General features: G+C 50.5%; 9 protein-coding genes across 9 annotated transcripts; 3 read left to right on the forward strand and 6 right to left on the reverse strand.

Annotated features, from left to right (window-relative positions):
• The first annotated feature begins 7 nt into the window (after window positions 1-7).
• F4807DRAFT_410944 (uncharacterized protein) lies at window positions 8-2,109 on the forward strand. The gene is made up of 2 exons (XM_047996656.1): window positions 8-230; window positions 308-2,109. Exons 1-2 carry the CDS (start codon window positions 190-192, stop codon window positions 1,626-1,628), a joined length of 1,362 nt encoding a protein of 453 aa, XP_047857919.1. The 5' UTR covers window positions 8-189; the 3' UTR covers window positions 1,629-2,109.
• Window positions 2,110-2,137: 28 nt separating this feature from the next.
• On the reverse strand, window positions 2,138-3,995 carry F4807DRAFT_264142 (uncharacterized protein). Its single transcript, XM_047994505.1, has 5 exons — window positions 3,745-3,995; window positions 3,503-3,625; window positions 3,404-3,447; window positions 2,971-3,351; window positions 2,138-2,698 (listed from the first exon to the last, which is right to left on the reverse strand). Exons 2-5 carry the CDS (start codon window positions 3,546-3,548, stop codon window positions 2,213-2,215), a joined length of 957 nt encoding a protein of 318 aa, XP_047857920.1. The 5' UTR covers window positions 3,549-3,625; window positions 3,745-3,995; the 3' UTR covers window positions 2,138-2,212.
• A 2,468-nt stretch (window positions 3,996-6,463) lies between these two features.
• On the forward strand, window positions 6,464-9,831 carry F4807DRAFT_264209 (uncharacterized protein). The gene is made up of 2 exons (XM_047994506.1): window positions 6,464-9,315; window positions 9,369-9,831. The coding sequence occupies exons 1-2, from the start codon at window positions 6,810-6,812 to the stop codon at window positions 9,623-9,625; spliced, it is 2,763 nt and encodes a 920-aa protein (XP_047857921.1). The 5' UTR covers window positions 6,464-6,809; the 3' UTR covers window positions 9,626-9,831.
• A 1,972-nt stretch (window positions 9,832-11,803) lies between these two features.
• On the reverse strand, window positions 11,804-14,123 carry F4807DRAFT_264233 (MBOAT family protein). The gene is made up of 5 exons (XM_047994507.1): window positions 14,016-14,123; window positions 13,918-13,962; window positions 13,751-13,850; window positions 12,642-13,663; window positions 11,804-12,542 (listed from the first exon to the last, which is right to left on the reverse strand). Exons 1-5 carry the CDS (start codon window positions 14,035-14,037, stop codon window positions 12,064-12,066), a joined length of 1,668 nt encoding a protein of 555 aa, XP_047857922.1. The 5' UTR covers window positions 14,038-14,123; the 3' UTR covers window positions 11,804-12,063.
• Window positions 14,124-14,540: 417 nt separating this feature from the next.
• F4807DRAFT_410952 (UDP-galactose transporter) lies at window positions 14,541-17,098 on the reverse strand. Its single transcript, XM_047996657.1, has 4 exons — window positions 16,215-17,098; window positions 16,064-16,154; window positions 15,637-16,005; window positions 14,541-15,580 (listed from the first exon to the last, which is right to left on the reverse strand). The coding sequence occupies exons 1-4, from the start codon at window positions 16,485-16,487 to the stop codon at window positions 15,141-15,143; spliced, it is 1,173 nt and encodes a 390-aa protein (XP_047857923.1). The 5' UTR covers window positions 16,488-17,098; the 3' UTR covers window positions 14,541-15,140.
• A 213-nt stretch (window positions 17,099-17,311) lies between these two features.
• On the reverse strand, window positions 17,312-19,074 carry F4807DRAFT_410954 (NAD(P)-binding protein). The gene is made up of 2 exons (XM_047996658.1): window positions 18,732-19,074; window positions 17,312-18,595 (listed from the first exon to the last, which is right to left on the reverse strand). Exons 1-2 carry the CDS (start codon window positions 18,870-18,872, stop codon window positions 17,636-17,638), a joined length of 1,101 nt encoding a protein of 366 aa, XP_047857924.1. The 5' UTR covers window positions 18,873-19,074; the 3' UTR covers window positions 17,312-17,635.
• Window positions 19,075-19,419: 345 nt separating this feature from the next.
• Window positions 19,420-20,152, reverse strand: F4807DRAFT_456749 (Acireductone dioxygenase; the record flags this gene model as incomplete). Its single annotated transcript, XM_048000927.1, has 3 exons — window positions 19,420-19,536; window positions 19,615-19,986; window positions 20,123-20,152. 3 exons carry the CDS (start codon window positions 20,150-20,152, stop codon window positions 19,420-19,422), a joined length of 519 nt encoding a protein of 172 aa, XP_047857925.1.
• Window positions 20,153-20,624: 472 nt separating this feature from the next.
• Window positions 20,625-22,191, reverse strand: F4807DRAFT_410961 (derlin-2). The gene is made up of 2 exons (XM_047996659.1): window positions 21,852-22,191; window positions 20,625-21,781 (listed from the first exon to the last, which is right to left on the reverse strand). Exons 1-2 carry the CDS (start codon window positions 22,032-22,034, stop codon window positions 21,218-21,220), a joined length of 747 nt encoding a protein of 248 aa, XP_047857926.1. The 5' UTR covers window positions 22,035-22,191; the 3' UTR covers window positions 20,625-21,217.
• A 323-nt stretch (window positions 22,192-22,514) lies between these two features.
• F4807DRAFT_264316 (histone-fold-containing protein) lies at window positions 22,515-23,571 on the forward strand. Its single transcript, XM_047994508.1, has 3 exons — window positions 22,515-23,037; window positions 23,091-23,215; window positions 23,277-23,571. Exons 1-3 carry the CDS (start codon window positions 22,947-22,949, stop codon window positions 23,490-23,492), a joined length of 432 nt encoding a protein of 143 aa, XP_047857927.1. The 5' UTR covers window positions 22,515-22,946; the 3' UTR covers window positions 23,493-23,571.
• The last annotated feature ends 388 nt before the right edge of the window (window positions 23,572-23,959 follow it).

A 23,959-nucleotide genomic window follows, 5' to 3' on the forward strand; every position in this document is an offset into this window, starting at 1 on the left:
CAAGGTATCCGCTACATATCCCAATAAGATAAAGAATTATACATACATAAATCGACAAGCTCTAAAGCTCGAAAAGTTCAAGACCAAATGCTTCATTCCTCCATAAATCCACCAATTTCCTCGTTCTCATTTTCCGATTAAATGTAAAATTCGGTCCAGGGCACTCGACCCTGGAAGCCATCAATCGAAATGGCTACGACGGATATGTGTCCGATGAAACCTGAACCGACGTGGGAAATCCCGCCAACTTTCTGCTTTGTACCTCTATAAGACGCGCTGTGATTGACTAACATGACCGCCTAATTAGTTTGTCGTTCACCCAAGGGCTCATCGTCGGCCAGATCTCCGTCGTGCTCCTCATCGCGGCGTTCATCAAGTTTTTCATATTCGGCGATGCCCCCTCTCCCGAAGTGACCGCCACCATCCGGGCGGCCGAGCGTCGATCACGCACCCTCGCTCACCGGCAATCTCTCCTCACCCTGCGAAGCACCACACCGAATGCTACGACGAGGCTGGGTCAGCCGACGTTAAATAAGAAAAAGTCGAGCATCCTACGAAGCCCTCCCACGCTAACCATCGGTTCCATCCTCAACAAGACGTACTACAACGTCGACAGCCACCAGCCCGAGTCGCTGGACTGGTTCAACGTGCTGATCGCGCAGACCATCGCCCAATTCCGCAGCGACGCCCAGCAGGACGACGCCATCCTGACCTCCCTCACCAAAGCCCTGAACGGGACCTCGCGCCCGGACTTCCTCGACGAGATCAAGGTCACCGAGCTGACCCTGGGCGAGGACTTCCCCATATTTAGCAATTGCCGCATCATCCCCGTCGACGAGGACGGGCTGAGCCTGAACACGGGGCCGCACGGGGAGAAGCGTTTCGACGCCAACAGCTCGCGGGCCAAGCGCGAAGGGTCGCGGCTGCAAGCCCGGATGGACGTCGACCTAAGCGACATGATCACCCTGGCCCTCGAGACCAAGATCCTGCTAAACTACCCGAAACGGCTGACCGCCGTGCTGCCCGTCGCGCTCGCCGTGTCGGTCGTGCGGTTCAGCGGCACGCTCAGCATATCCTTCATCCCGTCGAACCCGTCGCAGTCCACCCCCACAATGATGACGTTCAGCTTCCTCGACGATTATAGGTTGGACTTCTCGGTGCGCAGCCTGGTGGGCAGCCGGTCGCGGCTGCAGGACGTGCCCAAGATCGCGCAGCTGGTCGAGTCGCGCCTGCACCGCTGGTTCGACGAGCGCGCCGTCGAGCCCCGCTTCCAGGAGATCGCGCTCCCGAGCCTGTGGCCGCGCAAGCGTAACACGCGCGGCGGCGACGAGGCTCTCGACGTCGCCCACGGCACTACCGCCGCCTCCTCCGTGTCCAGCGGCAGCGCGGGTAAAGGCAAGGGCCGCGAGATCGCGCGCGAGCTCAAAGAGGAGGCGAGGAAGGAGGTCCGCGCCGAGGCCGCCGCGGGCCAGAGGAGGGATCTCAGGGACTTGGATAGAGAGATCAGTCCGCCGGAGAACCTAAGGTACAGGCGCGCGAGAGGCCAGCGCGACGGCTCCGGCATCAGCGAGTTTAGCATGCCGGGGAGTTTGCCGGGGATGGGGATGGCGCTTGATTTACCGCCTTGACGAAAGGGGAAATGTGGAGATGTTTTGAGTCAGTTTATGAAAATGGGAAGTAATGTTATGAGATGAGATGGAAGTGATTTTACGAGATGGACGACGTTTATTCAAAGTTACCAAATACCCCCGAGGCCATCGATTCGCCTCATAAGAGAGAATACCGGGCTTGTCGCTGAAGCCATGGAGAGAGAAAGCAAGTAAGGGGAAGGAGGACGTGCATAGCGTCCCACGGTGATTCCTGCCACCTCATAATACGTAGGTATTTATGAGAAGCAAAAGCGTGCAGGTCAAGTGCTGGATCAAGGGAGTCGAGTCATCGAGCACTTTGTACAATTGGTCATATGCGGTACGAACAGAACGCAGACCGCACATCTCCACGGTTGGGTTATGTATAAATTGTAGACTATCAATGTAGCCAATACATATGTACTAGAACAGGCCCGATAATAGGCAGAGATATCACCACTAATACAATATTACCAAATCACAAGATCTTCAAAATGCTCAGACTACGATGTGTTCGTTTTATAGAATTAAGTTTATATTCAAGTATTCGTTCATCGTGACTAGTCAATTCATGATCATATTCATCATACCTTCATAGAGACCAACGCATTAGAGCTCTCCGTCAGCAAGCCCAAGTTCATGTACCAACCAACTGCACCCGCGACAAGCACCACGTAATAGACCGCAGTCCACAGTACAGAAGGCCGGTACGAGTTCCCTCTCTCGTCAACGACGACCTCTGGCAGCACACGGCCCCAGATGCGCGGCAGACCCATGCAGTTGCAGAAAGCGTGCACGGCGAAAATAGCCAGCAAGCTCCCGGAACGCAGAAACAGAAAAGTGGCGTACGCTCCGAACAGCGTTGTATAACCTAGCTGCATGACGGAGCGCGCGAGGAGAAACGAGACCGGCACGTTGGGTAACGTGATGCGGAACTCGTAGAAATGGTGCAGATGCGAGAGTCCGAAGACCAAAGGGGAGAGGAAGATGGTCGTCGCCACGGAAGTTTTGGCGACGAGCATCAGGGGTACTGAGGCGGAGCGGAAGAGCACTTCCTCCGTGAATGGGCCCTATTCATATATAAGTACGACATCCAAACTCGAAGTTCGATTATGGTGATAGGGGTAAGCGAATATGGGGTATAATCAGAGTTGCACAGAGTGCTATTGTATTTGTCCTCATCTGACAGGTCTTGAGTCTGCTCAGAAACACGGACCAATGTTTCTCATCATATTGTAAGGGCATAGTGGTTTGGTTAACCAAACACAAATAAATCGACGATATTTCCATGTCTCGGGTGGTGAAACGTATGGCTAGACACACTAGGCGGAAAGGAACTTACCGCGACGATGTTACGCCATGTGGTCCACTCGGCGAAGAGAACCGACAGAGGCCGGAGAGCCAACCATTCCCGCCATCCCTCGTCGACGACCAGGTATTCGTACAGCGGCCCGGCAAAGAGGATAGCGGTGAGAAGCAAACACTTCCCCGTCTCCACTAGGCCGATCGGCCAGTACCCCAGCGCGTGGAAGGCCTCGGCCGTCGTGACCCGGCCTTGGGACGTCAAGATCACGAAAGTGATGGCAGAGCAGACGACAGAGGTCAGCGAGACGGACGCGATGCGCGCGCGGATCACTGACGGCGCGTCCCGCGACAGGGTACTGGACGGCCTCGTCCTGGACGACAAATAAAATGGCACCACATAGATGATAGTATATATTACCTAGTTGTCGGTTAGCACCTGCGTTTATCCGCATATGCGGCTGGTAACTTACGAGCAAGAAGACGGCGGTTCCAGTGCTGATTGGTGGTGGTTTTGCTGGCGCGGCTAAGTTAGAAGGGCTACCTAACTGCACGTGTTAAGCACAACTTACGTGTGTCTTTGAAGTAACGGGTTATAAAACCCGGTAACGAAGGCATGATTTTCGAGAACCAGGCCTTTTCTGACGCCTTATCTGCGTGATGTTCCCAGATCTCCTGGAATCTCTTATGTGAGGCTGAGAGGCTCGGTTAGTTGGTGACAACCTCAAACCAAGATAAATCTTGGCAGCTATCTAGGAAGCTGACGAAAGGCTTATGCTCCGCCACTCTTGTCAAGCTTCTTTGGATCATATACCGGTAGCTTATCTGAAGTAACTCTCAAGGCATGAATATGCTCCCCGGATAGCACAAGGGTTGAGCGAATCGTCGGGAATGCTGAAAGGAAATTATCATGCTCGATCGGATTATGCCTTAGATGGTGTGGGCGAACGTATGGTCCGTGGGGGGAGGATTTACCATCCCTTGCCCCTTGACTTGGCCGAATTCTCCGAGTTTCCAACGGGCGTAATTGGAATTGGAAGATATGGAGTTGAACTTACAGGTCAAACGTCTTAGTTTGACTAGATGACATATTCCGCTGCAAGATTCGGCTTGCTGCAGGAATTGAAACTGAGAAGGTATAACGTAGAGGAGTTTACACTTGTCATTTGAAAGAGACCATACATACAAAGAGAACACAAGCGGCTAGGCCACTTTTTTGGGGTCCCAAGCTGGCGCTTCAGATGCAGGAAGGCGTCTTGTCGACCTACAGAATTGTAGCGTAAGCGCGTGAGGCTCTTAAGTCTAAGGTTTCACGTCTTGCATCGAAGACGTGAGCAGTATCAAGGATAAAAAAGAAATCAAGAATAATTGACTAGAAAATTGGAATTTTTCATATGGTCCGACATTTTGTGAAAAGCCCGAGCTTCAGGTTCACGATAGTGAGTTATGAACGCGCTAAGCAAGGGGTCCCTAGAAGAATCCCTAGGAGGCTGGTAGCTGCCCTGGCTGGGCCAGTTGTTGAGGTTAGCTCGTACAGTTTAGTCAGTGTGGGCTAGCACTGTAAAGCACAGTCCTTAGAGCGAGATCCTCAAGGCTCAAGCGCACATGTGGAGACGAATTCTGCCGGATTTGCGAGCGCCAAAAGAATCCAAAGAAAACCAATTAACTAAATGGGTTTAATTGGAATAGACCGTAACAAGGATTACGAGGCGAACGTCATATCGCTGACTCTTTCCTTCAATTCGCCTGAATTCCAGCTGCATTAAAGAATAAAACGTGGAAGCGGGATTACTGTCTGTTTTTGGCGATGGATGGCCTATTAAAGGAAGGACGCGACTATGCGAGTCTTCCAAGTCCTCAACGCGTTTCTCAATGGCTTCGCGTTGGATTCTTGATAAGAAGTAGAATATACGAGGTACAAAAGAAGAAACTTAAGAAAAAAGTTGGCACCTGCATCAGTTCACTATGGGCCCACTAGAAAACTAAGCCACGTTCTTTTTCTGGCACTTGCTCTCCTGAGTCCTTGCTATCCTTGCTCCTTCCAGCCCGCTAAGTCCCTGCTAAAGCCTAGGCCAGCTAGGATTCTATGTCCCTATTTCGTCTTAGCTTAACTGTTTTGGGCCCCCTTTCCCTGTCTCCGGAATATTCGGTTGGGTCCGTGATCTATGATTTTCTGGAACTTCCAGGTCCCAAACCCCAGATCTCGTCCAATTGCGCTTCGCTATGGTCAACGTTTAATTTGCACATCCAGCACATCTCTTCACCGATATTTTGCCCTTGCTGAATGTTTCGACTTCAGCCAATCTGTCATATTGGACAGATGTCTCGGTACTTTACCAGCTTATTGAATTATTAACGAAGTACGCAGTACTACGCGGTACAGTACTGCAGCGTCCAGCGTCAGAGCGTCTCCGAAATGTCTCTCTCGGGACATTATGGTCATGACGAGAGGCTGCGGTCAGATGAAAGAAACAAGAAACGAGAGAAAAGAAATCTCCGTCTGGACAGAGAATATGTAGCGGCGCCTTCTGAGACGACGCCAGCCTTTTAAACGTTTATTAGGAACGAATGGCTATTCAACTGCAAGGCAAAAATATTAGACGATGGGACGTTTGTGCGGCGTAACCCCCTGACTGCGTGCTGTAGCCTCTAGGCTGCAGCTGTGGTAGGCTCTTCGACCGCATCGCCCCATATTCTTTTTGACCTCATTTCAACTTACGTCGTGTACTGCAGTAGACCTGCATGCTGCAGACGGATCCTGGATCCGCTGTGATAATTCCTCTAAAACAGAGAAATATACTGGCTAAACAGAGACACGGACAGAAACCCTAGTGGATCTCTCGCATATCACTATTGTCTTCCGGCGTCTTGTTGATTCGATCGCTCGAGTTGATCGGTCATAAACATCGCATATCTAAAAATCTGGAAGAGGTAACGCCTACGCGGTGAAGTGTCAAGGGGTACTATGTACGACTATACTGCGACTACACTACACTACTAGTACGGGTACGGCTACCTTGTCGATGTCAGCCTCCAGGTCTTCTGCTAGACCCGTTTTGGTACCTGAGCTCCGCGAAAGCTTCTCCCTGCTCGTTTCCATCGTCTTTTGTCGGTTACCCCATGTCTGTCTTTGGTTCGTTCGATGGTACCCTAACGCTCCTTTTCGGCTGCATTGCATAGTCCACATGCAGCCGCCATTAGATGGCTGACTCCAGTCGAGAGCCAATCGATCGTCACTCGGCACTCTGGGGGAACATTTCAAGAAATAATACCCTCCCGTCTGCCCTCCTACCAGCTTCGCTGTCTTCCCTCCTTCCGATCTCGTTTTGCCTCTTGCAGATGTGTGTGTTCTGTATGTAGCGTGGGAATTGTCTGTCTTTCTGGTCTCTCTTTGTCGACCTAGTCCACTCTTTTGAAACTTCTATTATTATTCATCTAAAGATCTATAGTTTGCCCGTCTTTTCGACCTTGCTTAGATCTCACCTCCTTGTCGGTCTTCTTTGATAACTGTCTGCCGATATTTTTACTTTATCTCAAAAATTTTCACGTCTCTCATTAGACTTCTTCTCTGCCTTTTCTGATCTTTCCATTTCTTTTCATCGTCCTACCGCGCTCTTACATTAATACTACACACTGCTCGTCCTTTGTGACCGTCACGATCTCCGAACCGCTCGGACTCCACACTCATTATCGTACCCGCTTATACGTTGAAACGAAAAACGAAAACCCACGTCGAATTATACGTCGAAAATTCGCAGTTTATGAAAATAGCTATGGCATGTGTCGAAACGTTGTCTTAGTTGCAGGACTTAGGTAATCATCTAGAAAAAAAAATTCGAGGAGTTTTTCCGCAACTCCGGGCCGGGCCCGCGGCAGAGGATGTCATCTTCGACCTCATCATCATTATCATCCCAATCGCCGAGACCGCCGTTGCAAGAAAGGTCGGAAGCGGAAAAGAATAAGCTGCAGATTCGCATCGTCCCTTACTCACCTCCGAGGCCGGGAGATGGCGAAAGCAGCAGCAAGTCTCACGTGCAAGAACAGGAAGCCGGAAACAATGTTCAAAATAACACGAACGCGACCAATGACCGAGAAGCTATTACTACGCCACAGAGGAGGAGAGCCACCAGCTATGGGAGTGAAGGATATGGCGCAGAATCTCAGTCTCCGTCCCCGTCGTTTTCGACACCAGCCTCGCCATTGGAGAGAGTTAAGGGCAAAGGTGTTTCAGGGACGAAACTCGCCTCTGACTCGGCTGGCCTTGGGCGCACTGCCCCACCATCCCCTGTCCTTAACAGGCCCTCATATGGAAGCAGTAATGACAGGCCCGCTAATGCCCAGCCTGAGTTGTCGTCGTCGCGCCACGATGACAGATCAGCTTCGTCGACGTGGAAACGGCCCTTGTCGAGGAGAGAAACTTTCATCAACGTCCACGCCGACAAGACTTTCTCAGTTGTGCTCAAGTCGACGCGTCAGCGACAGTCCGACCGGTCGGCATCTACTAATACCACATCTCTTCACCCCTCCAACACCTCCGTTATCAGCTCGCATGAAGAAAGCTCATTTGTCGCATCTACCGAAGATCGTCACGGCTCCCCATTAAGTTCCGTACCCGAGCGCAGCGTCTCGCCCTACACCTCAATTGCCCCATCGACAGCCACAGCGTTACCTGAAGAGCAGGAGACCGAATCTTCTTCGCCCTGGAATTATCGCATGGTCGGTGGCTTGCGCAAGGTCCCCAAAACTCCTGATTTCAAAGGCAAAGGCAAGGAAAGGTATCTTTCCGAATCACCGCTCCCGCCGTTACCAAGCACAGTTGTCACGCCACCGGAGCAGCCATCTTCTCATCTCGCGGCGAAACCGTCCTTCGCTTCCGAACAAACAGATTCGACTCTCGAAGAGACGACGAATTATAAAATTATTGGACGTAGCTCTCCACCTTTACCTTACACAGACAGCATTGAGGACGTCGAGGAATCTCCCTCGTCAAGTAGCTCAAACATCAAACTTCTCGGTCAATCATCTCCCGCGCAGACCCTCGCCTCGTCCGCCGCTGCTCCGGGATACGCCGACACGCCAGGAAGCAAGAATTATATCGTTTACGGCGATACTTCACCGCTCTCTTCGTCAGCTACTCCTTTCCGAGGTCACCACTACCATTCTTCTGACGAGAGTTCCACCCGGCAACTACGGGAGAAATACTCGCAGGAAAGTCTTGTCGTTCCTCCGCTTCGGCCACACAAGAGATCATCGTCCGAGAACTTTGGTTACTATAAGCAGCAATCGAAAGAGAACCTCCGAGGACGCGCGAACTCGTTTTCGTCCCTTTCCAGCATAGCTAGCCAGGATACCGCATCCCTCTTCGGCGGTAACACTCCGAACGTTGTTCGTCTGGCCCATACGCCTTCCACCTCGTCTATTCCGCGATCTACATGGGTAGGAACAGCAAGCATTCCGCAACAACGGGTACGGATGGATGTGCATCAATGGAGCTCGCAGCTCTCGACTGTGATGTCCGAGTACGAAGGCAGCGATCCGGGTTCTCAGCTAGCCTCTCAACTAGGTTCTCATCCGGGCTCGCGTGTCGTCTCCGTCGGTTCAATTCCGGAGCGGGTTAGCAGCGCTTTCGGAAGCAGGGACAGCCGACAAATGCGAAGCATATCGTCATCGCTGGGCCTAGAAAATATCGATGTACGAAGATCACACTCGAGATCTCATTCAAGATCGAATTCCCAGGGCGACTCCATAGAACGCCCCGGACCTTCGTATGCGAGAAATGGACTTCCCAGCCCTCTCATCCGTACTGTTCGGGATCATGACGAACACGGTGACGGATTAGCGGATCTCCACCAATTAGACCACAAATCATCTCGAACTCGTTTGGGCTTCTCTAGACAAGCTTCGGATCGGAGTCTCCGCTCGTCCGGTAGCTCCCGCGCCGGAAGCTTGACGGCAGCTTCTCTGCCAACTTGGGCACGACTTTATTACGGTAGCGGAGAGAGACGATGGCTCGCTCCGGCTTCAATCAGGTCTATGTCCGAAGCAGGTGATAGTCGCCCTCCAAGCCCTTGGATCGGTGGTGGCGGTTCTCCAGCTCACGACCAAACGATATATAACCCTCGCCGTCGACCAATGGACATCGATATTCGTGGCCAGCGACGGGGTTCGATGGATATTGAACCGGTTAGCGAGACTGGCGATGTTCGGCTAGCCCCTAGAAAGAAGACGTCGAGTATCTGGTCACCTCACCTTCGTCTGGACACGCGAGCTAGCGGCTTCAGCGCTTGGAACGCTCCTTCTGTCACCTGGTCTGCCGACAGCGGCGTGTTTGGGAGGCGCAATATTCAGGTGGTCCTGTTTGTTGCGGGATTTCTATTCCCATTCGGTAAGTCGTATATGGCTGTGGATGAATAGCGCAATTACTAACCTATGTAATAGCATGGATGGTTGCAGCGTTCCTGCCGCTACCTCCGAAACCAACGCTTGCCATGGACGAGCGAGATCGAAGCACGACCGAATTTGCTTCCGAATCAGGGGAGCCTCCGCGAGGACATGTCCTCGTCGATGATTCGCGATACCAGAGCGCGAGATGGTGGAGAAACGTGAACCGATTCATGGGCGTCGCCGGACTGTTAATCCTCGGGGCGGTTATCGCTCTGATAATAATAGGCGTTCGACAGAAATGGGCTCACTAATGACGATAATGGCGACGAAGGCGCTCGCGCGCGCAACTCCGAACATACGACACAACAGCTTTTCTATTTTCATCTTTTCAACAACGACTGTACGATTTTCTACGTAATATGTAATGACGACTTCACGAGCCATGCGGCTTACACCTCCGACCTTAGACATTCCGGTGCGACATCCGACACTTATCATTTTGATGGGGATCTACGAAAAGCAACGTTCTCGCTCTTACGCATCTACGATCTTTTTTATATCTGCCATCAAAAGCTTTGCCCTCATTTATTTCATCATATACTTCATCACATACTCATTAAACGATCTACTGTACTTCATTTGCTCACGTCCACGCACCTACCCACATCCTCATCTTTCGCTTCGAATTATCATTCTGAGCCTGTATAAACGCATTGTTAAACCTTACACCTCTTTATTCAATCCTTTTACTTGTATCTTTGTATAAAAATAGATGGGAACACATGGGACATGATACCCCCAGTCAAATTGCTTGCTTGGAGTCGGGACAACGAAACGGAGAACCGAATCTGATGACGCAGTCTCCTCGGGCGTATATATTTGCTTTCTTGTTGGGACAGTCGATTGACTTTGTCCAAGTTTTTTTAGGGGGATAGGAATGGGGGAGAAGGATACGATTCCTGATTGAACGAGGAGTTGAAATAGGAAGATATCCACATAACGTCTGTCTTGCAAGGGAAAGGGGGGAACGGGGGGACGCAGACACATGACGATTTTTTGCCTTCGTACACTTGAACATCTCGGAGCAATTTTGGATGATCTAGAAAGTTATTCGACACTTTTGAAATGTGGTAATGTCCTTCGCGCTTAGTTCTAGCTAGCGACAGCATCAGACAGATGACATCACGCCTGCGATGACGAGATTTTACGAAACAAAAGTTTTTGCAACTACATATATACGTGTGTCCTAATAGAATTTGTGATGTGTGATGTTAGACTTTTGCATATTTTATCCCAAGCCTCGTTAGGCTATAAAACTCATAGGAAGTCTCGCTAACCTTGTCACGACAATCAACTTGTAACCCACTTTATGAGTTGGCAGTGCAGAGTATTACAGCAACTCATATTAAACGATGTAAGCAAACGAGTTCCTCTCATGGTTCTAAAAGTGGTAAAAAGGCCATTGAAAGTCATTCCGCTGTTTCAAGGGGTAGTTATGGGCATGACTAACAACCGTCCTTACATCAAGCAAGATATCGACACGTCCGTATTAAATACCGCCTCGTAAGAGTCAAAAATAACTGCCACGTATTCGTAGAGTTGTAGATTAAAGGAGAGATGTAATTTTCAAATTGCAGCATAGCTAGGCGTGAATATACATGCCCAGTTCTCCCCCTCGCCAGCTCATTATCAGCATTTACAAGTTCTTAAATCTACATGCCGCAGAGATGCCCGTCTCGAGTGTATTTAATGAGCAAACGACTTTATATTAATTTACATTGCTTCTATCGGCTGGCTGTCTAGGATAGATCTTGGTGTGCTCACCTATGTTACTATATATACTGTCATTATATGGATGTCCTTAAGCCACCCCCTTAGAACTCTTACGGACGTTACTTACTCTTCCATATACAATTTCCTAACGTTCAACCCTAGTCTTAAAACCTAAAACTTTGAACCTTCAGGTATACGTTAGCTCTTCATTTTGGAAGACTCCATAGATGGAGGTATTGTCGTGAAGTTCTGAAAACGATTCCCCGGCCCAAATAACGGTGGCCGGAGTAAATTTTCCATAATGGCATTGATATCTCTATTACGCAAATATTGTAGCCTAGAAGTTTGCTACTCTAGATACAATACTACAAATACTATGGCAATCGAAGATATCAGTAGTTTCATAGTTCATCATAGCTTCGTCGAGGGAAGTTGTGAAGTAAGGACTACTATATAAGCCAAAATCTCCCCAATATAGCATCTGATCAACCCATAAGATATGTCCCAGGAGCTAGAACTCATCCAAAGTATGTACTCAACCACTCTCGTATCTGAGGCGGATGATGAAGACTACCTAGTATCAACCGTCGCCAAAGAGCAAGCTGAGTATCCTAATATCTGACTCCCGAAGAGTTTAGATACCACAATAGATACAATCAAACTAACATCAAATCAACCAAGATTAACAATTCTCATCTACTCATATTTACATCTCACACGCACACTCCTCGAATCTCCCCTCTCATCTCATCCGGTCTCGTTTTGTCTGATCTAATCTACACCTCATTAAGCACCTATCCCAAGCCATACGCACGCGCATTACACCCCATAATTGTCTGTCAGTCTCTCGACTCAAACTCACACATTCTCAAGCTCCTTTAGCTACGTTCTCTCCTCTCTCAGTGATCATACACAAGTAATCATGCAAACTCAACTCAACTTACAACCCCAACTTCAGCCCCGACCACACGCTTAATCACTGCTCCTTCCTCCCCTGCCCCCTCCCCCTAACCCCAACATCCAACCCCCCCGTCCTCGCCCTCTCAACCTCGACCCTAAGCTCGCGAATAGCCTCATCAATATCCCTCCCAGGATCCTCGCTAACGCCGAGCACGGGCTCCCGTCCCCTCCCCGTAAGACTATCCGTGCTCGCGCTGCGCACCATCTTCGCGGCGCCGGCCTCCTTGGTCCTCTTCTCCAGCACCGTTCTGAGCTGCTTTTTAGCGGGCGAAGCGAAAACCGCCATGCTCGCGCCGGTGGTGAGCACGGCGTAGAAGTAGACGCGGCTCCACGCGAGGATCGACTGGTCGAAGCGCAGGATGACGAAGGGGGCCACGACGAACGAGAAGGTCGTCTGCGTCGCGAGCCACGACGCCACGTCGTAGTACTTCTTGCTCGGGAGCGGCTTTTGCGTGACCGGGTCGAGGAAGAAGGGCCGGATGATGCGGCGGTAATCTGGGTTGTTTTTGTTAGATGTATGCGGTAAGATAGTACATGGCAAGATAGTCAAAAAGGGAAAAAGGGGAAAGGGAATAAGGGAAAATCGTAACATACTCTTCGCAGCCTGCTGGACGAAGCTCGCAAGCACAAAAGACAGGTAATACCCGGGGTAAAAGCCGTGCCAGAAGGCGCTGGTCACGAAGGTCGCCAAGCTGGCGCGGAACCCGGGCTTCCTGTTGCGCGGCGTCACGCGCAGGTAGACGTAGTAGCGCAGCCACTTGTTCGTGTTCATGTTCCAGTTGCCGAGGTAGGCGCGGCTGTTCTGCGCCGTCTCGACGCCCCAGGGGTTGATGTTCTGCAGCCGGTCCCACGAGACCTTGCCGGTGACCGGGTCGACGCCGTTGTAGCCCAGCCCCGCGAGGATGCACGACCCTTCCGCCATCGACCACACGCCGTAGTACTTGGTCCGCGCCGTGAGCCCGACCATGTGCATGACGAAGACGCGGCGCAGGAAGCCGAGCTGCGTGAATTCGTCGCCCAGGAGCACCTCGAAGCTGTAGTGCTTGATCAGGTTGAGGAAGAGGTAGATCCACACGCAGCCGCTCGCGAGCTTCCACATGGCCGGCGTCGCGCTCCTCGGTATCTTCCGCTTCTTCCTAGTCGGCGGCCTCTTGGCGGGGTCGATGGTCGCCGGCACGTCGAACATGGTGCAGTCGAGCCAGCCGCGGTACTCGTTATAATCGAACGCCGGACCGGTCATTAGGGACGGGAAGAATAGCACGTATCCGGCGTAGTCTAGCAGGCTAGGTAGCTCGAGTATCCTCCTCGACTTCTGAAAATCGCTAAGCTGGTCCTCGGGTAGGGCGCCGTCCGCCACGTTCCAGGCGAAGGCGGATAGCTTCATAACGAGAACCATCTGGGCACCCGTGATATCGATTCCGGCCGGGTTATCGGCGAACTGTCGCGCAAGTTGGTTCGCGGCCATGTGGCCCATGAGGAAGACAAAGGCGATCCATGGCATGTACGCAGACGTTCGTAGGTAGTGGGCGAGGCCATACGTGACGGCGGAGGAGATGAAGAGGGTTCGGACGCCGGTCCATAACGAGAATAGGCCTACTAAATAGAACAGGCCGCCACTATTATCGGAAATATGATTAGCATCTTAATCAATCCGAGTTGCTTTAAGGAAAGGCACGTTATTAAGGGTTCAATTCACTCCATACCCGATCACGAATGCATTTTTATATTCGGGGCGAGCGTCTGGGACACGTTTCAAGAGGCCGGCGAGAGGATAGGATATGAAGAAGGAGAAGACGAGCTTGACTATTCATTGGCGATCTTAGCAACTTCATCATCATCACGCAGAAGAGTCGGGTCGGGGAGAACCTACGCTCATCGGGAGAAGCTCCAACGATCCCAGACAGGAACTCAAACGCTATACCAAGTCAGCGCAATGTATTTACTGCCGGCAATTATTTCTAATCCTACGTTTATTGATATAGGGAAGCATCCTGTGTACGCGCGATTCGTCTATTTCGAGTATCTGTCATAACTCCAGGAATGTCGGCAACGGTCCAATCTCTTCGAAAGGAAAAAAAAAGATAAAATTTTAGAATTTAGGAGCGGGAGCGAAACACGGCTACGGCCAAATCGTACACATTATAGGCAATATGTTTTAATCGTTACAAGCCCGTAAAATCGATAGAAGAGCTAGATAAGGGGGGGAGGCTGAGAGCTTCGTCCCGAGAATTTGAATGGTTTGAAACTTTAAAGCTTCTAAGGTTTGCTGGGCACTCGGTATATAGAAAATGTTGAGGTGCGAGGCGCGGTGATGTCACCCGTAAAAGCGGGTACTCTCGGACATGTGCCAGTTGGCATGTGCCCGCTTCACTGGCTACGATAAAAGGGGATGCTTATCAAGTACATATGTACACCTCTTTATAGACACGCGCAGCATCAAGTCAGGAGGTCGAAATTAACCATACATCGCACGGCAGACGTGTTCTGCATTATCTACATACTATATTAAGTGGCTTATTCACTTCATCTATCAAGCAGAAACGCAATTAATATCAGACAGTCAGATATATGTGTTTGTAGCTTCTTTATTATGACTGCTAAAATAGACAGCTCACATATTCATATTCATATATATGATGTGCCTGTTCCCCCTTTCAACACCGATTCAACATGCTCGATTCGCATAGTCAAGAACCGAAGCCGCGTATGGCCTCTTTCCCGAGTCTGGCTATTTCTTGAAATGATGATGCCTCGAACCCCCCAAAACAGGTCTCGAGGTCTTCGTTCCTGTCTTGCGCCGTCCAAAATATGATGAATGACTTTCCCCATATCCGTAAAGCTCCGTTTTCTCATTATAAGTTAAAAAGTCTATACCTGAAATCAACCGCCCCTCTATTTCACACCACCTGTTCGGAAAGGATGGGTAAATATTATACAGTAGTAAGGGTCGAAATGGGGGCGTTGACGCATAGGCGCTTGACCGTCTCGCAGTGCATGCTGCCCGTTTAGAATTGCATTGGCTCAAACCGGCCACGGCTTTTGCTACCGGAAGCACGGCCGCAAGACTCGCTAAGGGTAACGTATGCTCCTTATTTACGAGTTGGCGGCGTCGCGGTTGCTCTGAGAGCTCGCGCTCATGGTAGGTTGCGTAGTCGGCAGCGAGTTCTTGGCCACCTGAGACTGGCGCACCTTCGCCCACGCGTACACGATACCGCTGACGAAACCGATGAAGATGGCGGAGACGCTGCCGACGGTAACGGGCGCAGAAAAGAAAATGAGACCGCTGACGGCAATCGGAAGCTTGTTGAGAGCGCCGACCATAGAATAGGTGGTAGAAGACGTAACCCGGATGCACCACGCAGAGCAGTAGGAGATGAAGATGGCAGCCATGCCGGAGTAGATCATGCCGATGAAAAGAGCATTCCGGGACTCCGGCGGGAAGTTCTTCGTCAAGTTCGCGCTGGACCAATCTTCGGCGACAAGAGAGCAGACGATTAGGACGGGAATGGTAAGGAAGTTGTTATAGAACATGGCTATCAAACTGTCAGTACACCACGAAAACACTGCGATTTATAATATTAAGACTTACTGTCCCAGTCCTTGAAGTTCATATTCTTAATGACCTTACGCATACCCAGAACATAGGAAGCCGTGCAGAAAACGTTCAGTCCCATCCAGGCGTAGCCGGCGTTCAAGGTGGCGAGGGCGGCGGCGGCCTCGGGGGTCTGAGCGGCGCTGCGGGTGTCCGCCCAGGCTGCGACGACGGAGCTGAGGACCATGAGACCGAAAGAGAGCAGCGCCAAAGGCGTGACGCTTCCGCCGAACCATAGAACCTCACCGTAGGCGATGACGATGATGGTCAAGTTCTTAAAGATCGTATACACAGGAACCGACAAGTATTGTAGAGACTTCGTGCTCGTGTAGATCATACCGACCAGGAGAAGAGAGATAGGGAACCCTGTGACTGTGTCAGTATATGAAAGGCTATCAAGACAGCCGGATGATTAGACACGTACATCGCTTCCCCTTGTTTATGTCGAAGGGTGCAAGGTTCTTAATTAAACCTAATTGCTTGCAGGCCTCGATCGTCACTATACAAACGATTGACTATCGCACAATTGTCAGAAAACTGGTCGTCCATTTCGCCAAGATATAGGGATATAGTACCTGAACTGCGAGGTAGAAGAAGTTCAAGTTCCATTCGGAACCGGAAACGACGTATTTGTTGACGACGGTCATACTAATCGAAGAAAGGCAGTACGCTAGAATGGACGTAGCCGGGCTGTTCTCTATCTTGGCCACGGAGCTGGCAATGTTGTGCTGAGATGAGGCTCTCAGTGGGCGAGGCGGGATGAACGGATCCTTCTCTCCTCCGTAGGGACTTCGCATCCCCGAGTCGGGCATGCGAACGACGTAATCCTCGTTCTTCTTATCCGACATGATTGCGGTGTTGGACGTTGGACGATGGACGTTGAACGTTGATATTGATCGCCTCGAGTTTGGAACCTTTTTGCGATTGGGAGGGTGAGAAGTTGTTTTGTTGGCGATATCGTATTCGAGGGTTAGGGCGAGAAGGGGAAGATCTGGGAGGATTGACTAAAATCAGGGGAAGAAAAGAAAAAAGAATGGGCGCTATCTGTGCTATCTGTTAACAGCTAAAGCGTTTAAAGCAACCTACGACGCTGCGCCCGGGGCTGTGGAGCCGACTAACGCGTTGATTGCGACAACCTGGCAGGAGCGACTTCAAGAATCATAAAAATCCAGAAATCAGATTTGCCTCTTCCCAGAAATCGATAAAATGATAAAGCGATAGAGGACTTTCGAATCGAAGACAACACGAGACCTAGAAAGGAGATTGAAGCTCTGCAGAGGTTTGCAAAGTCAAGAAGCCTCAATGTTCATAGACGCGTGTAAAGTATTTTTATTACCTCCAAAGTTTAATCAAGGGTAATTTGCCGTAGGATTAACATGGGTATGGCTGCTTGGCTAGGACCGCTAGGTAGGTAAGCTGGTAAGGCAGGCGTTACAGGCAGGGCAGGTAGAATTTAGCGATTTAAACCAGGTAGGCGAAAGGGTAAATGTCAGATTTCCAGTTCAGATTTCTATGGTTTGGGCGGTATGCAATCTTAGTCCGTTCTTGGCGAGGTAAAATTAGAAACCTCCATATACCGTATTCCTCAGCCAATTAGAATATACGGATTGGTCTTTTGGCCAATACATCGAAATGCATACAACTCTGATATCTGCATATTACTTTGCATATTGCTTATTTCTCCTTATTTCTCGTCCGAATCGTGACGGGATCGGGGTCTCTTTCCTCTTCCTTGATATGGATGAGCGAAGCATGCAAACCCCTGAAAATGCAAAGATCTTTTCTTTTACGTCTAATTGGATGATCTGATCCAGCAGTCCAGTAGTCTAGATTCATCGTCAAAGCCCATATCATAGCCATACTACTATGTAGCCATAGAATATTTAAATATTTCTAGTCTGTGCCATGCCGCCATGACAATACCTAAATCATCTTTAATCCAGCATCTGAGCCAGGTAGACTCTTCGTACCTAGTAGGTAGAGTCTAGACAATAAATCACGTAGTATCCATCTGCTCCACCCCCTCGCCCGCCTCATCCCCATCCTCATCGTCCTTCTCGCCCTTCTCCTCCTCACCTTTCTCCTTCTCCCTCTTCTCGTCCTCGGCCTCGCTGGGCGCCGCCGGGTAATTCAAATGCTTCCAGTCCTCGAGCTCCTCGGTGACGGAGCGGAGGCGGTCGCGGATGCTCTCGATGGCGTAGCTGCCGAGCACGAGCCGCAGCGGCGGGTACGAGCAGTGCGCGAGCTGCCAGACCAGCTCCGCGCACTTGACCGCGCTCGTCGGCTGCCGGTCCCCGAGCCACTGGACCATGCGCTTCGCGTGCAGCGCCGGCGACGTCGCGTGCCCGTACGCCTCGCTCGCCGGCTTGATCAGGAAGTGGCCCCACGTCGGCAGCGGGTTCTCCTGCGAGTCCGGCTCGTCGCGGCGCACTAGCCCGGGCTCCACGAGCGTCGCTTTCACGTTGAACGAGTCGATCTCGTACAGCATCGCTTCGATGAGGCCCTCCACCGCGTACTTCGTCGCGCAGTACGGACCCAGGCCCGGCACGCCGAGCGCGCCGCTCGTCGAGCTGAAGATGAGGTAGCGCCCGCCGTTCTGCTGGCGGAAGTAAGGGAGCGTGGCTTGGATGATGTGTAGGGTGCCCATGAAGTTGGTCTCGAACTGGTTGCGGATCTCGTGCTCGTCCTGGTCCTCGCACGCGCCGATGACGCCGTAGCCGGAGCAATTGACGACCACGTCGATACGGCCGAAGTGGTCGAGAGTCTTTTCGACGACCTGCGCCACGCTCTGCCGGGCGCGGACATCGCACAGCAGGCCGAGACAATTGTCGTCGCCCTGGCTCGCCATCTCCTCCGGCGTGCTCTCGAAGGTCCGCCCCACGTCCGCGACACGATCACCCCGTGCCAGCGCGCATTTTACGAGCGAGCGGCCCATGTGACCCGTGCCGCCGAAGATCTTGACAGTTTATTCATTTAGCCATTGGTAAACTTGAGATACGTCTTATAATGCACGGGTGAAAGCGATCATGGTATAAATGATTATGTTTCTTAGGAATAATGAAAAGGAAAATTATAATAATAAGAATACTCACAATCCATACAAGCTGCTTCCTAGGCGCGTTCGGTAACGGAGGCTCGCAGCTCGCGGGAAGAAGCAATTTCCCCCTAGGTACGCTTGTGGTGCTTCCGGCCGGCGACGGGTTAGCGACTTCGGACACCGCTCTAGAGTCCATGATCTCGATTATTATTGTGACCGTAACTGCCACTTAATGAACAGTCCGTCATTTCGCAGATCTCGTTCGTATTTTCTGAGTTTTCTTGGTGGAAGACATCGTTCAGCAAACCCCTAGTTAAGGATTCGGCAATTGAGAGAAGTGGATGGGGTTGTAGGCGGAGTTAGGTATACGAATTGATAATCCCCGCAAAATGGAACTATGGATTCTATGGACTGCCGATAGTAAAGCTCTAGCCCAACATCCGTACTAGTAAGGTACAGAGTATATGAAGATATCCATATAATCGAGTTCTACTCTTAGACGAATATGGTATTCCCTCACGTTTGATAGTGTAAATTCACTTGAGTTATGATGATATTAAATAATAGAACCGCGAAACTAAATTATTATTTTTTCATGATATCATTAAGGGACTTCTATCAACAAAAGGACCGTCATATCAAAGCTTGAGTATTGCTACCGCCAATATTCGCTAGATCACCCGTAGAAATATTTTCGTCCATATCATGACCCCTTTACTTCACCTTATTTCATTCCAACCATTTTAGCTCAGATACTGCGTAACGTACTCCTTGCGGAACTGGTTCTCATCCAGTTCCCCCGACCTGTTCAGCGGCGTCCACTTGGGCTCATCCTTGAAGAGGCGCATAGCTTGGATGTACTGCAACCACATGTTAGTCCAATACGAACCTACCCACCTTTCTCCGAGCGATCATAAATACGCGGCAGAAGAACATACGTTACTCTCATCCGTAGTGAACCTGTGGTAAATGCCCGGGGGCAGGATAATCAAATCATCCTTCTCGAGCTGGATGCGGACCCACTCGTCGCCCTTGCTGCGCACGTCGAAGTAGCCCTGGCCGTCCCTGATGTACCGGATCTCCTCGTCCTCGTGCAGGTGCTCGTGGAAGAAGGACTTGACCTTCTCCTCGTACACGGCGCCCATCTTCTCGGGCGACACCGTGATCTCGTCGCGGTTCTTGTACCCGCGCTCGCGCGCCAGCTCGTCCACCGCCGACACCTCCGGGTACTTGAAGTACAGCACGCCCAGCTCCCCTAGCGCGGCGGCGTCGACGTCCTTGCCCGAGTCGTGCGGCAGGCGCTGGTCGCCCTGTGGTTGTTGTTAATACCTAATGTCTCCGGGTTGAAGGGGATGAGGCTGCGCATGAGGAGTGCGAGGGAGCGCTTTCGCGAGAATAGCTTGCGATGGTGTGATGAGGGGCACTTTTCTCGGTCTGGGCACTTACGGGAGAGTTGTCGTACCAGTAGGCTCTCATCTTGAATTGGGATTGTTGCGCAAGTCAACTCAAAACGTAGTAAACCAGATATATTCACGGATGTTAACTTGGAGATGGGGAATAAAGAGATTGAGCTATGGACGGAAGCTTCTAGGTTGTTATATAAATACTTTTCTAATAGTAGTCTCGCCTTCCAAGCGAGTGCAAGGTTTGCGGTTAATAATTGGTTGAATCCAGATGGCGCCAGCATCTTAAGGGTGTGACGTCGGCCGCCCGGGCTCATTTTTTTCTTGGGGTCTTTGGCGGGGTATCCATGTTGCTAGCTCTTTCTCTTCGGCGCACGTCACGCCGTTTACAAAAGGCTATTAACTCACTGGCGGGATCAGGCTTACTCATCCCCTTACAGATACTAGTAGGTAATCCCTAGATGTGGGTATATCGAACGGCTATCGCACAATGCTTCCTAGTCCATAGATTCGTTGTAACAGTGACATATCCATTCCATATTCAATATTATCTTAGCGATACGGTGAGACTAATATTGTATGGTATGTATTCAGGTGACTTGAGCTTTTAGGCTGCGGTGAAGCCTTCATTATGTAGTATGGGTCTGGAAGATCGTCACTAGGCTTGGAGGCGATATCATCCACATCAATATCAAGTTACCCTGCCTACTAAGTAGGAATGTCATCCGGTCTACAGAATGTGAGAATGATATGACAAATATTGCCGCACCAATTGTCAAAACACGTATCATCAATCTCCAAATAGCGAAGGACGTGTGTATTCTACTAGGTACGTAGTACTTCGTAAAGTCTAACTTGTAGTCAGCCTTTTCTGTGAAGGCTGAGAAGGCTCATATGAAACACTTTCCACGACCCCATGTTCAACAGACGTGAGCTGCGAAAGGCGTTTCGAAGTGTATGTACAAAAGTTACAAGTCTCGCCATGCATCTCAACATCTAAACCGTAAAACGCCGTCGTGCTGTTCCTCAAAAAAGTCCCGCCGTAATCGATTGCCATCGAAGTCTGCTCCCAAACGCCATAAATGAGGGTATGATAGTCGTAAGCACCATCGTCGAGCCTGTCCGTCGCCGTCTGTGTTTATCGCATCTCTGCCGCAGCAAGCTCCGGGCCTCCTGCTACCGCGAACTCGTTATTGATCGCATTAGCCGTGTCCTCCCTCTGCTGTCTACGCTCGAACAGGCGGCGCCACCACATCGGCGGATCTAGAGGCCTCGAGCCGTTGTGCATCGGGGGGTACACGTCAGTGAAGAAGTACCAGATGTGGCCGATAACGACGCCCATGATCTCGTCTTTAGGGACGGTCCCGTGCATAACGAGGCTGAACGTCATCAATACCCAGGGAAGGTAAGGTGCCGTAAATTCAGCTAAGCCCAGGAAACTCAACCGGGTGTTCGGGTTGCGTCGCGACCAGATGTAGACCAGTGTCGATGATAGAGGGTGTCCGAGGAACGGCATGGACACCATCGGCGAGAGAACGATGAGGAAGGCCATGGAGTACATCAGGAGCCACGAGAAGTGGGCCGGCGATCGACCGGAAGACTCTTCGAGAAGACGGGCATAGCGCTGGAGAAAGTAGACGTGGAATAGGAGATCGAGGGAAAATGGGCCGAAGTATAGGAATGTGGATAATAATCGCCAGTACTACCACAGTCAGTAGTTAGTAAACCGGCCACCTCGGTTTCACATTGGGAAATTCGGACTGCTCTCTTACCTCTCCCTTCTGAAATACGGTGCGCACGCTATAGAATAGCTGGAATGGGGTGACCATCTGGCATTGGACCAGCGCACTTGTCACAACAGTTGCGGTCGTCCACCATCGTGTGCATATCGGCATCTCCCAGAACCAAGCCTCTAGCGGGTTTCGACCGCCGTCTCCCGGCATCATTTGGTCCATGTTGGCTATTAGTTGAGTAAACTCCTAATCTCGATGAAAACTATGTAAGTGTTGTTCAAATCAAATGCATAGGTGATGGGCGCAAAGTACGAATCTGTAAGGAGAAACAGAAGGCTGAAGGGACGTTGTATGTAGGAAGTTGGCGGCGATGGCGGGATCAACGCTCAGCCCACCAGCACCTTCACTGCTAATCTGGCCTTATCGGAGGATTGATGGACCTGTCGCGATGGCCAAATTTGATTGGTGGATGCAAGCGATCAATTGCTTGCTTAACTCATTATTCACGGATAAATGAATGAATATGCAACGCTTTCGTGGATGATGACGTGATCATCAATTGCGCCGCGAACTCGTTGAGCCACAGGTGTGGCTTGTACATGTAGTTCCCTTTCCGGGTTAGTCAAGGGGTCGAGTCAGGTTAAGGGATGCTACTAGCGCGTTGCAGGGATTTTAATTGAAATGGCTGGGGCGCGTCTCTCGAGGGGTCGTGCTTCAGTCGCGTTCCGCCAATTGAATAGGAATTGGGAGCTAATTGAACGGGAAACGGGAAATGGGAAAGAGCCCCAGCCACTTAGTTTTCCGCCAATTTGCACATTCTCATTATTTTGGGTCGTTGGCCGGGTGCGGTTCTTTCTTCCTTCTTTCTTTCATGGGAATGCGCTCCTTTTAATATTGTTCGCCATTCAATGTCACCGAACATTTACGTTCTCTTTTACAAGCAGCTTTCAATTGTCTACAACCATACTTCGATATAGTCGGACTCCACCAACGCTATACTCGCTCTGACTCGGCGCTTCATCTCGACATTACACAAAGTCGCATAAAAGTCGCATAACTGTATTTAATGATTCGAAGCTTCCAGCGGCTTCTTTACAACTACCTAATCCTACAAAGCCTACTTCTTGCACTATAATGACAGGTCGTGGTGGTGCTCGAGGAGGCCGTGGCGGGCGCGGAGGTGGAAGGGGAGGTGGTGGAGGAGCGGGAACGGGAGCAGTAAGACGTATGTCTACGAACTATTCCTTACTCTTAGAAATGAAGCTGACCTATTATTAGCTGGCGATCCAATTCCCTATCCTCGAAAGAGAAGATACAGGCCCGGAACCGTTGCGCTGAGGGAGATTCGAAGATTACAGAACAGCACTGATCTACTCTTGCGGAAAATGCCATTTGCCCGATTGGTATGTCGCTTCATATAACCGGAAAAGTTTCAGGGATAACAATGCTAATTAAAAGGAATAGGTTCGCGAAATAGCTTTAACAATGCGTCCGGCTGACGAAGGTATGCGATGGCAATCGCAAGCTCTCCTGGCGCTCCAAGAATCTGCCGAGGCTTTCCTCGTCCACCTCTTCGAAGACACAAATCTATGCGCCATCCATGCAAAGCGAGTCACCATCATGCAAAAGGATATTCAACTCGCCAGACGAATACGTGGCGTATGGGGTGGTTTAGGCTGAGTGCGCAAGTCTGGCCATAAAATTATCTCGCTATTTTTCGTATTGGACGTTTAATTGCATGGGGTTTGGTGGAAACTTCCTGGTCACCTATGCGATGGCGGGATGCCTGTACAAAACAAAGGGGTTGCCAGGGAGATTGAGATACCATCGAATGGCGTTTAGCTGGGCCGGCTAGGAAAAAGTGAGTAGGCGTTTGGGAGTTGAATGAACCGATTAAGGGGAAATGGTTGAGCCTTGCATTCGATTTTGATACCACGATACTGTGCCAGGAATCGCATGGAGCTAGAACTCGTTAGATTACAATGAGGAAATAATAGTAAAAACTTATGAAGTGCCAAAAGGACGGGATCTTGAGGCTGAAATGTAAACAGATCGTGCATAAGCTAATTATTCCGAAAACTCCGTGAATTTTGGGGCACATGCGGATTGGTTCAGGGATCCTAAAGGTTGTGTTAGCTGTGTTCAGC

This window comes from Annulohypoxylon truncatum, assembly GCF_022578515.1.
Source record: "Annulohypoxylon truncatum strain CBS 140777 unplaced genomic scaffold F4807scaffold_4, whole genome shotgun sequence".
NCBI lineage: Eukaryota > Fungi > Ascomycota > Sordariomycetes > Xylariales > Hypoxylaceae > Annulohypoxylon > Annulohypoxylon truncatum.

Excerpts from the sequence above, each read along its gene's own strand:
- F4807DRAFT_410944 (XM_047996656.1), top strand. The coding sequence starts at position 190 with ATGGCTACGACGGATATGTGTCCGATGAAACCTGAACCGAC. Across the intron at positions 231-307 it reads CCGATGAAACCTGAACCGAC|TTTGTCGTTCACCCAAGGGC; the intron begins GTGGGAAATCCC and ends CCGCCTAATTAG.
- F4807DRAFT_264142 (XM_047994505.1), bottom strand. The coding sequence starts at position 3,548 with ATGCCTTCGTTACCGGGTTTTATAACCCGTTACTTCAAAGACACAC. Across the intron at positions 3,352-3,403 it reads GAACCGCCGTCTTCTTGCTC|GTAATATATACTATCATCTA; the intron begins GTAAGTTACCAG and ends ACCGACAACTAG. Across the intron at positions 2,699-2,970 it reads CATGGCGTAACATCGTCGCG|GGCCCATTCACGGAGGAAGT; the intron begins GTAAGTTCCTTT and ends ATATATGAATAG.
- F4807DRAFT_264209 (XM_047994506.1), top strand. The coding sequence starts at position 6,810 with ATGTCATCTTCGACCTCATCATCATTATCATCCCAATCGCCGAGACCG. Across the intron at positions 9,316-9,368 it reads GGGATTTCTATTCCCATTCG|CATGGATGGTTGCAGCGTTC; the intron begins GTAAGTCGTATA and ends CCTATGTAATAG.
- F4807DRAFT_264233 (XM_047994507.1), bottom strand. The coding sequence starts at position 14,037 with ATGCTTCCCTATATCAATAAAC. Across the intron at positions 13,851-13,917 it reads TGGAGCTTCTCCCGATGAGC|TCAAGCTCGTCTTCTCCTTC; the intron begins GTAGGTTCTCCC and ends GCCAATGAATAG. Across the intron at positions 12,543-12,641 it reads CGTCCAGCAGGCTGCGAAGA|ATTACCGCCGCATCATCCGG; the intron begins GTATGTTACGAT and ends AAAACAACCCAG.
- F4807DRAFT_410952 (XM_047996657.1), bottom strand. The coding sequence starts at position 16,487 with ATGTCGGATAAGAAGAACGAGGATTACGTCGTTCGCATGCCCGACTCG. Across the intron at positions 16,155-16,214 it reads TCTTCTACCTCGCAGTTCAG|TCAATCGTTTGTATAGTGAC; the intron begins GTACTATATCCC and ends ATTGTGCGATAG. Across the intron at positions 15,581-15,636 it reads GAACTTCAAGGACTGGGACA|CCATGTTCTATAACAACTTC; the intron begins GTAAGTCTTAAT and ends ACAGTTTGATAG.
- F4807DRAFT_410954 (XM_047996658.1), bottom strand. The coding sequence starts at position 18,872 with ATGGACTCTAGAGCGGTGTCCGAAGTCGCTAACCCGTCGCCGGCCGGA. Across the intron at positions 18,596-18,731 it reads GGAAGCAGCTTGTATGGATT|ATCTTCGGCGGCACGGGTCA; the intron begins GTGAGTATTCTT and ends TAAACTGTCAAG.
- F4807DRAFT_410961 (XM_047996659.1), bottom strand. The coding sequence starts at position 22,034 with ATGGACCAAATGATGCCGGGAGACGGCGGTCGAAACCCGCTAGAGGCT. Across the intron at positions 21,782-21,851 it reads CCGTATTTCAGAAGGGAGAG|TACTGGCGATTATTATCCAC; the intron begins GTAAGAGAGCAG and ends TGACTGTGGTAG.
- F4807DRAFT_264316 (XM_047994508.1), top strand. The coding sequence starts at position 22,947 with ATGACAGGTCGTGGTGGTGCTCGAGGAGGCCGTGGCGGGCGCGGAGGT. Across the intron at positions 23,038-23,090 it reads GGGAACGGGAGCAGTAAGAC|CTGGCGATCCAATTCCCTAT; the intron begins GTATGTCTACGA and ends ACCTATTATTAG. Across the intron at positions 23,216-23,276 it reads AAATGCCATTTGCCCGATTG|GTTCGCGAAATAGCTTTAAC; the intron begins GTATGTCGCTTC and ends TAAAAGGAATAG.